Source organism: Taeniopygia guttata, chromosome 6 (assembly GCF_048771995.1).
Source record: "Taeniopygia guttata chromosome 6, bTaeGut7.mat, whole genome shotgun sequence".
NCBI classification, from domain to species: Eukaryota; Metazoa; Chordata; class Aves; order Passeriformes; family Estrildidae; genus Taeniopygia; species Taeniopygia guttata.
The window spans coordinates 4,039,241-4,051,333 of NC_133031.1; the positions used below are offsets into that span (position 1 = coordinate 4,039,241).

The window sequence follows — 12,093 nt, forward strand, 5'->3', positions numbered from 1 at the left end:
TATCAGTCCCTCAGATTGCAGGAACAAGAGGAAAAGAGGGCAAAGGTACAGATTCTGACTACACATTCAGTATCAAAAAGATTTCCAGGTAGTAATTGTATCCACATGTAAATAATTTTTTTTTTTTCTCCTGGATAGGAGAATCAGGAATTTAATTAGTGGGCTGTGGTTATCTATGGTAAATATGGCACTGTACATGTCCCACCTCCTGCTGTGGCAGGACAGGCACCCTAAACCTGAGAACAGGTCTCAGTGATATGGGGATAATATAACCCCCTTTAACCATGCCCAACATATTCCTCTCAGGAAAGAAATCCACTGTCTTCAGAGAAGCTCCAGTGGTTCCACAAGCAGCAGGAGCTACAGAGGATCTGTGTTTCAAGCAGCTTCATCAGGTTTTAAAATGCATCTATTTCTGAGTCCTGGGAAGGGAAGGGAGCTGGGGAAGGGGCTGGAGCCCCAGGAGCGGCTGAGGGAGCTGGGAAGGGGCTCAGCCTGGAGAAAAGGAGGCTCAGGGGGGACCTTGTGGCTCTGCACAGCTCCTGCCAGGAGGGGACAGCCAGGGCGGGTCGGGCTCTGCTGCCAGGGAACAGGGACAGGACAAGGGGAAACGGCCTCAGGCTGTGCCAGGGGAGGCTCAGCTGGGACAGCAGCAGGAATTTCTCCATGGAAAGGGTGCTCAGGCCTTGGCAGGGGCTGCCCAGGGAGCTTTGGAGTGCCCATCCCTGGAGGTGTCCCAGGAAGGGCTGGAGGTGGCACTCGGTGCTCTGGGCACTGGGCACAGCTGGGACTCCATGGGCTGGCAGGGATTTGCCAGCCTCAGTGATTCTGTAAAAGAGCTCATTTTTGTGTGAGGCTTCTCCTCTGCAGGACCTGGTGGCAGCCAGAAGAAAGGGAGAAGCTGGACTCCAGCCCAGGTTGGGGGGCTCTCAGTGTGTGGCCACCGGTGCCTCTCCCTGCCTCAGGTGGGATGCCCAGCCTTGAACCCCACCTCTTGTGCCCCATGTGCCTGACTTTGCAGTGGTCAGTGGTCACCAGCAGGCCATGGGACACCTCTGTCCACCTCAGCACCTTGTTTAGGGCTTTCAAAGTGCAAAAGCAGCAGGAAGGAGCTCGGGGGAACTCGGCCAGAAGCACCACACAGGACACAGTTAAATGGGAGAACTTTGCCTGGCGGGCCAAAAGTTCACAAGGCTGGAAAAAACCATTATGATGAATTCATGGAAGGAAAGTTCATCAAGGACTATCAGGAGGAAAGGCACAGCCTCTGATATCTCAGGTTGTAAATCAGTGGAAAGGGGGACAATGAACTGGTGTCCCAGCCATAAATTCTTTCCTTGCTGCCACTGGGAATGACAGAGAGGGCCAGATCTTCCCCTCACTCAGCACCTCCTCAGTCCCTCAGAATTCCTGCTGGATGAAGACAGGGCTGTTCTCACTGCTGTACCACTGAATGTGCTGCTGCAGGAGCACAACTCCAAGTTGAGGACTGCAGGAGGATGAAGTTTTCCTGCCCCATCTCCCTGTGCATCTGAGCCCTACAAGCTGCAAGATGGGTTTTTAATGTGTGAGTGCACACAGGGTTAACCAGACCCTGGCCTAAGTCAGCACCAAGGATGTTGGACTCCTCCTGAACGAGTGGCTGCTCAGCATTTCCCCCACCCCTCCCTAAAGCAGGTGTAAGCACAGCCCTTAGTCATTCTATGCTGCTCAAAGGCTGGTCCAAGAACAGTTCCACGTTTTCCTTGGAGATTATTGTTAATTGGTCCCTCAAAAGTTCGTGCAAACTCCCAGTATCTCTCAGAGGGTGGCATCACCCCCAGCTTTACAACCACAGAAGGGTAGTGGTGAATAAAGCAAACAGCAGATGAAGACTTCAGCTCCCACAATATTAAAGAGATAAAAATGACATATGTTTGAAGAGCAGCTTGCCTGGACTTCAGGCTGCACCCCTGAGAGCTCCACACCCCTCACATCCATCCCCAGGGTCTCAGATCAGCTTTCCAGAGATGCAATGAGCTGCCCCAGCCGTGGCTGGGGGGGCTTATCATGCCCAGAGGCAGATGCCCAGCTCAGACCCCATAGCAGCCCTATAAAAAACCCTCCTCTAAAATGACTTTTCCCCCTCTTCCCACGCTCACTGGCAGCACAGCCTAATAATGTTCCCATCAGAAGGGCTGGGCAGGCCTGCAAAATGACCTCCCACCCAAGCACACTTTTTGCACCACAATGGGAAGCTAAAATACAGTTTGATATCGAATAAAACATTTTGTTCTGCCAGAGAGGCCGTGAAGACCTCCAGGTCAGACAGTCTTGGAAATTTAGGTGCAGATGGTTGTTTTCCAGCAATGCACAGGAAAAGCTCATCTCAACAACCCACAAAGTGCTGCAGCTAACAGAAAATCAAATCAAATCTGTGTAAACTCCTTCCTCAAGCTCTGCTCTCCAAACACATTTTGGCACGCACTCAGCAGACAACGCTTTTGACACATGGAGCTGTAAGTGAGCCAAGCTGTGAGCAAAGGAGCAAAGACCACTCTGGGAGGGAGAGGAGGCAGTGCTAGCAGGGAACTACCAGCCCCACAGGCAAATCCCAACTTCCCAGCATCCCGTGGCATGACGCACGGGCAGGGCTTTTTTGCATCCCTCCTTTTGTTAATGATACACTCTGTGTAAATTTTCACTTGGAAATGATTAAGCTGTGAACCCATTAAGGAGCTATTTCTCACTGCCTTCAGCTGTGGCACCCTGCTCACGATAACAGCAAATTCATAAATATCAACCTGAATTACACAGCCTTTTTCTTAATGGATTTTTGAGAAGCAAAATGTATGAGCAGCGTGACCAAAGTACAGGTTCAAGCATTCACACAGGCCCTGCATGCCACTTATCTTCTGGGGGCACGTACAGCTGTGGGTTTATCTAAAACACCTGGTTTCAGATAGGCAAGGGCTTTTCATTTCTAAAGGCACCCTCCAGGATCAACATCAGCCCAGTTAAAATAATGATAACAAAAAAAAAAAAAAAAAACAAAAAAAAAACCAAATATGGCAGTGTTTTTCTTGAAAACCCTCCAGAAAAACAAAATCTCCGTGGCCTAAATCTAAGCTGCAGGTGCAGTGCACGTGTCTGGGTAGTGTGGGGTCTTCAGCTTCATTTGCTGATTGACTAAATGCTCTTGCAGGGGCAGGGATGGAAACCCACACCTGTGGCAGGGCTTTTGGCATGGACCTGTGGCTTGATCTGTGCAGCCTGAAAACCAGAGGAGGCTGGAGTCTGTATTTATGCCAGAGCCCAGCAGCAGGACAGGAAGGAACAGGCTGACTCAAAGTGCTCCCACTCAGAGCTGCAGGAGTTACAGCTGGGTTTCCATGCCTTGGCCACCTCCTGGGATGGCAGCACCACTCCAACCACCACCACCACCACCACCAGAGGTGCTCAGACCACACCAAGATGGTTAGTTAACTCCTCAACCCCTGGAGGGATCATGCATTCATAATTAAGAACCTGCAACTTTTCCTGGCTTTTCTTCCCTGAAATTCCCCAAACTGAACCTGCTTGCTCTTACAGAGCAGTGTGGTTATCAAACACTGGTTTGGCACACTGGCAGCCCAAGTGAATGAAATAGCAAGGAAACTTCCTAATAGTGAAGAGCTTCAGAAGAAATTGGAAGAAAAGTGGAGAAAGTTATAATTAACAAAGCAACAGAAGTTAATCACCTCACCTTTCCATGGTCTTCAAATAAAAGAGATATAAAGCAAACAAAGTAATAGAAAATAAACCAAGAAATCCCAAGCATGCTATGAGCAGCTGGGAAACAATCATCTTTGGATGTCACGGTGCAATGAGCTGGGCACCGTGTTCCACAGAATAAATCATGCTGTAAGAACAAGCAGCTTGTGACTCGCTGGATAAAACATGAGTTTTAGAAAACTCACTTTATTGAGTGACTCAGTGCAGAGTAAGCCACGCTAATTCCCTGAAATCAGGGCTGTGCTGCCCTGTCCCCTAGGCAGTGTCACTGTGATGAGCTACTCAGAACTGCTTTGAAAATAAACAAGTTTCAAGTTGTTTTGCTTTTTACATTCAAGGCAACAGTTAAGCGTAAGTGTGAGAGGAGATGAATGCACGGTTTGGGTGTTTTAATAAGCTTTTTCTTTCATGTTGCCTGGCAATTAAATCGATGGAGATGTACATATGTTCCTGCTCTGCCTGGGGTATCACTCAGCCCATCTGAACTCTGCCCTGCAGCTCTGTTTTTTTCAACATGAGAGTAGTTTTTAGGCAAAGAAACTAAACCTCTTTCCTCAGGGTTGATTTGGTCTTGTGGGTTTGTTGCTCGTCTTTAAATAAATTTGAATAAGCCCACATCGTTTGCACATAAGCCCTACACAAACACAAGCAGAAATTACAGCTCTGTGAGCTGCCAGGCTGCAGCACATCCCACTGCAAGCCACGGATGCCGCACCAGTCTGACTCCTGGAGATGCTGCTGCCAGACCAGGCGGGTGACAAAGGTGAAACACTTTTGAAAAGGGCAGTTTTAGTACCAGGCTCTCATTCTCCCATGACACCTGCAAGGGGATGATTTATTAAAAAAATATGGATATTGATCTAGTACCGATATCCAACTGTGACGGACAGAAACTCTCTAACAGGTTAAAGTTAGAAAGTGTATGTTTATTCTATGCCAGGCAGCGTGCAGGATAGCTCCCAAATCCACACCGCAGCTTCCAGGTGATTACAGAGTCTTTTTATCCATACAAGTATTGAATATACAAAATACAAATGCATATTCATAATTTTGGTACAACCCATTCCCCGCTTCGTATGCTAATCACTCCAAAAGCTATTAAGCATGCACAGTTTGTTCCTTGAAATGGGTCGGTGGTCCCTTTTATGGGGAGGGGTCCCAAAATGAGGAAGTAAATGAAGTCTTCCTCATTCTGACCTTTGTACCTTTTGAACGCCAATATGACAAATGAACTCTTGGTAGAACTCCCATTCCTTGTCTTCAGTTGGTTTCAGAACAGAGGAGGCCCACAATGGTCTTATGTTCCTAAAAGCTATTTATCAGTTTCTATGCTCTTCATTATAAACCCAGATAACTAAACATTGTGCTGACAAGCAATTAATTATTAGTTAACTACTAACTCCTAACTTCATCAAGGCCTACTCATTTATTATCCTTATTTTAATTAACTCTAGTAAGGCTTATTTCTAACTAAAATCTTAGCTCCTCAAAATCTCTAAATGCCTTAAAGTTTACGTTTCGAGGACAGAAGAGAAACTTGACTGGTGCAGGGCAGGACTCCCAATGTCTCCATCGCTGAGCTGCACTGCTTGCACAGCCCTGGGGACACCAAGCCACGCAGGCAGCCCCCCTGGCAGGGCAGGGCTGTGCCTCTGGGCTCTATAAGCAGCTTCCCTGGAGCACAGTGCTCCATCTGTGTCCTCCTGGCCTCCAGGAAAACGCCGCTCGCTCGGCGGGCACGGGGAGCCGGCTGCGGAAATACCGGCGGCACCGCAGGCGTGGGGAGCTGGAGCTGCTCTTTGCACAGAGCTCCAAGAAGCCCTGAAAGCCAGGCTGTGCAGGAGCCCACACAATGAACAAGGGCAGGCCCACAGCTCACCTCCCTCACTGCGCTCCCTGCACGCTCCCTGCACCGGGCGCTGCCTCCTGAGAGCCACACTCAGGCACACAGGAGGGCTGTGTGAGGGACATGCTCAGAGAACTGCCCAAAAATCAGTCCTGAAATGGCCAGGAATAAATGCTTTCTGTCAGTGAGGGCACTGCCTGGCACGTAGAGGACTTCATGCCTCTTGCAGTGTCATGAGCAGAAAGAGAGCACAAAGAATTTCCACATTAACCAGCCAAAGAGAGATTCCTGCACACCAAGACTCTGGTCCTCACACAAGGCAGAATTAAGGTACCATGCTAATTATTAAGGACAACACATGTAAAAAAAGCAAATTAAAAAAAAAGTTTTCTTCTTTGCACTTTACCATATTGTCAGTTAATAAATAGGTGTGCAATTAAAGCATCCTCAAACCAGATTCAAACTCCAGAGAGCATTATTCAAGCTGAATTTAGGATTTAAATCCTGGGCTTCTAGTTATTAAATTTGCAAAATGAGGAGCACTGTCAAACAAGACAATGGTCCAGCTCATAACAGCTGGCATTGCTGTGCCTTTCCAAAACTGACAGCTGATCAACATCACCTGCAAAACCCAGCTCTGACATCCCCTCAGCTGGTGAACAAAGCTGGTAACATCCAGCCTCACAAAACCTGGGACAAAGATTAACACACCACGAAACTGTGATAAAACTGAGGTTTTAGTAGCAGCAAGGATTTTGAGGAGTAATAAGGATTCATAATGGGAGAACAAAGAATGGGGAATAAGAAGGGGCTACAGAAGGATGATCCTACTGCTGTATAAATAGGGATCGCAACAAGATAAATTACTGTGGCTTCATTTTAAAATGGAACACCTTTGGCTGTTGCAGCTGCAACAGGTGTCACGACAAATTGTCTGTGGGCACAAAAAAAGGTCAAAGGACCCTGACCAACGTGATATTCTTTGATATAAACTGGAGATGGTTGAAACCAAGAAGCTGCTGAGGTTGCAGTTTGGAGAGAGAGCTTCCTTTACACTGTGCAACCACATCTTCCTGGCAAGGAACAGGAAGATCACTAATGGGACATCACCATTTCACCATCACTCCCCAAACCTCTTGTAATTAGCAAAATCACGCCTTTTCTCACTCCATCAGATACCTGGCAGATAAGCACACAAAAATCCGCCTACAACTGTCAAGCTGATAGCATCTGTTTTGACAGGCACGGCACAAAGGTCAGCCACAAACTCGCTTATAAAGGTCATTTTTCCACCCCAGGGTGGAGGCAAAGGAGAGGGATTATTCTGGAAGTTCAGCAATACCTCTCTCCCGTCACAGCAATAAACAGAACTCTCATACACAGCTCAGGGCTCGCACCTCCCCTGCCTGAAATAATCCCTAAGCCACAGGTTTTTGCGTTTCCACAAACGCCCTGCTGCACAGGCACGCTTTGTTCCGTGTGGGTTTGGGTGCATTCCTCCCCGGACAGATTACCACTGTGTCCAAAATGTATCAAATCCATCGGAAAAGTTTATGGCAAACTCAAAAAAAAAAAAAAAAAAAAAAAAAAAAAGAAGAAAGAAAGAAAATCAACCAGCAGAAAGCAGCCCGAAAGACTTACGTCAAGATTTCTTCTGGTTCTGATTTAAAACCTGGAAAACGCACGCACAGCCAGAGAGACCCAAAGCTCCCATCCCAGACCAAGGAGCAGGGAGGGCAGCCGGCAAGCGGAACGCGGCGTCTGGCTGCGGCTGCGATTCGCAATTTTCATTTCTAACTGAGCTTTTAATTTCTGCTGGCTACGATTACTTCGCTTTGCCGTGTGGCTGCGCAGCGATGCTGAGAGCCTGACGGCGGCGGTGAGCGCCTCGCCAGCTCCTTCCCCGGCTGCCAGCGGGGCAGGGGACACCCAAAAGCCCCGAGCGAGGCAGGCGCTGCCCGGAGCTCCGGCCCCGCCTGAGGGGACCCGCCGGGCACAGGCGCGGGATGCGGCGGAATGCCCAGCGGAGGATGCTCGGAGCGCCCATCCCCAGTGATGGATGGGCTGGCGAACTCCCGAGCGGAGTTCTGGTGCTGCCCGGGGGGAGAAGGACCCGGAGGGATGGCAGGGACCGGCCGCCCCCGCTCCCCGGCGCGTCCCTACCGTGTGCTCGCGGCCCGACATGGTGCGGTGCTGCTGCGGCGGGCCCGCCGGGCCGCGGCTATAAGGGCTGCGGGACACGTAGCGCGGCCCTGGGCCGGCCCCTCTCGCCCTGTGCCCGCCCCCGCCGCCGCCTCCTCCGGCCCGGCCCCCGGGAGAACCGGGCACGGCGTTCCGGGCCGGGGGGCGCGGCCCCGGGCTCCCGGAGGAGCGCCCGGTGAGCCCCGACCGAGCCGTGCCCTGGAATGAGGCGCTTGGGGCTCTCCTGACACGGCCGCGAGAGCAGAGGGAGGAGGAACAGCGGCCCACACAACGCTGCTGGCGAAAATGCACCTCCCGAGGAGGATGATGATGATGATAATGAAAAAAATTATGTTTAAAACCAAGCAGTGCTGGAGGCTGGTCCCTGAGTGTCGGAACTCAAAATGTCCCTCAGACATTTTTAGAGGTTCCAAGCCTTAGTCAGAAGCATTTTAGACCCTAGCAAGCAGCTAAAAACAGCTGTAATCTTGAGTTTAAACCATAGAATGAATTACCAACTTTGAAGGTAGAATAAGCAGTCACAAAGAGTTAGATGGTATAGTAAAAGTAGTCACAAATTAGAGGGTAAAATTTTTTAATATTGTACAGGGGGGTTTTACTTTATACAAAGGAGTCAAGAGTTCTAAAATAGAGGAAAGTGGGCCTGATCCTTTTCTTCCTCCTTCTTCTTCCTTACCTCCATGTTCTTAGTGATGTTGGCATTTTTCTATTAGTTTAAGCTAGAGACACACTATTCAACGTAAATAATAGATATTAGCACATTATTGTAAATATAGTACACGTAATTTCTAGTATATAATGTTTGTACCATCCCACTGAGGGGCAGAGCCCCGCACACTGCCCCGCAGAGCAGACCTGCAGCAGGGCAGCAGAACTTGTTATAGATAAGCAAAAATAAACAACCTTAAAAACAACACAGACAAACTATAGCTTCTTCTTTAGCAACAGGGCAAAAAGACAGAGACTTTCTACAATCTCAAAATCACCAACACCCACAAATTCCAACAAAATACGAAAAAAGTTGAAAGGAAACAAAGAGGAGCCTCTCAGCAAATACAGTGAGGGGAAGAGAAACCCAGTGACTTGACAGCTTTGCCCCAAATCCTCAGTTTTCCACTGCTGGAAAAGCTCAGGTCCCTGAACTCTGCTGAAACAGAGGAAAAGGCAGGCAGTGTCCCGGTGGAAGGGAAACCAGTGCAACCCTGGGATGACCCATGAGCCAGGGAGAGAGAAAGGAAGATCCTGGTAGGTGGGTGAGTAATTCCACATCTGAGGGTGAACGGTGCCATCCAGCACAGCACTTGTCCTCCTGGATCACTGCCTCCTGCTCCATACCCATCCATGGATCCCTCCCAGGGCCACCAGGATGGCTGTGCCAGCTGTGCTGCCTCTCCTCTAGGAGGAGATACCTCACTTCTCATCGTGCCTGCAAGAGCAAATGCTCCCTCCAGGTCCAACATGCTGAGCCTACTTTAACTCTCCAGCACATGATCACCAGCAGTGCATAAAATACTCCTGTTTCATCTCTGTCCTTCATTCCAGCAGAGTTTAAAATCATTCATGCCCTGACTGAGCCCCGAGTGAAGCCCCTTGAAGGAAAAGGAAAAAGGTGTTGGGATTTTGCAATGCCCCCCATTCTCCTGATGAACTCTTAAAACAGAAAATAGGAAACCCCAAGAGAACAGTGAAGGCATAAATGGGGTTCCCCAAATGAGGTCTCGCTGCAGGAAGAGCAGGATCCACTGTGGGAAAGCATGGATGTGAAGGAATGGGGCTGGAAGGAGGCAGCAGCACCTGCACAACCGATTCCCAAAGCCAGGCAGCTATTAGAGTGTGATCAGCTATCAGCTGAACTAATCCCCAGTGTAATTCCAGTTAAACCCATGGCATTAAATTCAGGATTAACTCAGCTAAATAATACCAGGGTTGCTTTTGAGCATCACTCATTCCTTGATTTTCCTCATACTGTTTTTCTCAATTAAGGGCAGAATAAATTTCTGCCATAGAAACAACAGAGCAAGGTTGGAAGAACAGGGAAAGAAAGCTGAACACAATATCCATTGGAAAAGTTCATTCTGGTACATTTAAATTCACATCTTTGGGAATTACCTTGCCTTTTTGAACCTTCAGTAAAACAGAAGGGTGGAAAAGGTGCCCAACAGACCAAGGCCAGCAGGGAAACACATTTACTGAAGAACAAGGAGCAGGACAAAGGGGATTGTGAAGAAGAAGAGGCACAAAGAGGGGCTTCTGTAACAACAGACCACTCTAAACCACCCTGGCCTGACACACAGGTGGTTCTAGAGAGGGCATTTTTGAAGGTAAACTTTTTTTTTTCATTAAAAGTGAGCTATAGAAAGGACAGGGGAAAGACAGAAAACTAGTCTTACAAAGTAACAGAAAAATTAGCATCCAGAGCATGTAACACCTCCATGTTTCCCCTAGATACCCATCAGGGAGACACAAAATGAGTCAACATTATCTCCATTTGTTGCATCATTCTTCACTTCTAACTTCATCAAAGTTATGTCCCTTCTAGGAATTAAACTGACTGCTCATAACCTTCCTGAGAATTCAAGCAAATAAAATTTTATGTATAACAGATCTAAGGGTTTTCCACCTATTTTTCACTCATTTTTCCCAAGCACAATGAAAAGAATGGTGTGAACTTTCATTACATTAAGCTATAATAACTAATTATATTTGGCCATTGTCATAAGTTTTAATTTATGTAGGACTTTTCAAAGAAGTAACTGATGAAACAGAAACAAAGCAAGCAAGAAAATAAATCTAGCTGCTTACTTTAAGAGACATGAAAATTAATGACTCTCAATTTTCATCAAATAACTTCTTGGGCTATTGAACAAGAGCTTCAGCCTCACAAAGCCAGGGAAAGCAGCAGCATCCCAGCAAAGCAGGCAGGGGCTGCCCCTGGATCCCTGGAAGTGCCCAAGGCCAGGTTGGATGGGACTTGGAGCAGCCTGGGACAGTGGAAGGTGTCCCTGCCCACCACACAGGGTGGAATTGGATGACCTTTAAGATCCCTTTCAACTCAAACCATTCAGTGATTTTATGATTACAAGGAATATTTTTATTTGTGAGGATTCTCAATCTGTTTACAGGAGACTGTTGTTCCTCTCCTTACTGGGAAAGACAAAAGGAAGTCATGCCCTTGTGCACTGGGATTCAGCATTTTCCTGCAAAGTCTGTACTGCCCTGACACCCTGATCTCAAAGAAACAATAAATCCCTAGAGAAAAAGCTCTCTCAGGAGCCCATTGTGCAACCTGCTACACTAACAGAGAGCAGAATCTATATATAACTCCCCCAAACAGGCCCAGCAAACAGCTGCTTGTGAGCCATTTGCTCCATCCATCTTCCCCATTCCAAATCACCTTCTTAGCCCAAATTCCTATCCCAGCATTTCCCAACAAATTGCCCCAAAGCACCAACGCTCACGAGCAGTGGGATACCTTCACCAACACCTTCTGCCACCTGCCAGGCAGCAGAGGTGGAAATGAAGAGGCCACATCCCTCGTGCTCTGAGCTGCCAGCCCCAGAAGCGCTGCAGCCTCTGGGCAAGGGCCATGGAAGGAGAGGGCTGTGCCTGGCAGAGCTCTCCCACGTGGAAGGTACAGGGGGAGCTCACTGGCTCTGGAGCTGCACAACTATCCTCAGAAATCCTTGCAGGAATTCCCTTATTTGATGACTGCAAGGTGGAAATGCACTCCACTACTTCCTGCACTCGAACTACTCCTCTGCTTTTGTTAATTTGCTTTCCTAGCACTGGGGAACCTGCAAATCAAGGTTCAGTGCCTTCCTTATTTTTTCAAGTGATGGAGACACCATTGCTGCCTTCAGCACCATTTCTTCTCAGATTCTCTGGCTTTGTTTTTCCAAAGTGCCAGGAGAAGCTGTCACTCAGTTAATGGAGCATCCTGCAGTCACTGGGAGTGTGACAAATTCTGTTCATCCTGTCCCCAGTGCATTAGGCACCTTTGAAATCTGAATGTTCCCCAAATGAACACACGTAACTCCTCTGGCATCAGCCTGCAGAGATACCAGAGATACTGAACTGCCCCAACAAGCACTTCCAGCTTATCCACCTCACCTTTTACCCTCTGCACAACGGGAGTTGAATTCTGTGCATAAGTCAAGGGTGGATCTGCAGCCCTAAAGCCTCACTTGTGAAATGTCAAATCAGAAATAAGCTATGAAAGCGAAGCACAGATTGCTGGAAGTACCAGAGATCCCAGGTTAGGGCATTATCTCCTGGAGTCAGCAATCAGGACT

At 48.2% G+C, this 12,093-nt stretch overlaps 1 protein-coding gene across 3 annotated transcripts in view; it reads right to left on the minus strand.

Annotated features, from left to right (window-relative positions):
* Positions 1-8,115, minus strand: part of PAPSS2 (3'-phosphoadenosine 5'-phosphosulfate synthase 2) — a 28,914-nt gene extending 20,799 nt beyond the window's left edge. For 2 of the 3 annotated variants that reach the window (XM_030275736.4, XM_072930858.1), the window contains exon 1: positions 7,763-7,899. In XM_030275736.4, coding sequence (XP_030131596.4) covers positions 7,763-7,783 — 21 coding nt within the window. In that variant the 5' untranslated portion in view covers positions 7,784-7,899. Of the gene's footprint in view, positions 1-7,762 lie in introns of all 3 variants that reach the window. The other variant, XM_072930859.1, reaches the window with a different exon arrangement.
* Between the last annotated feature and the right edge of the window lie 3,978 nt (positions 8,116-12,093).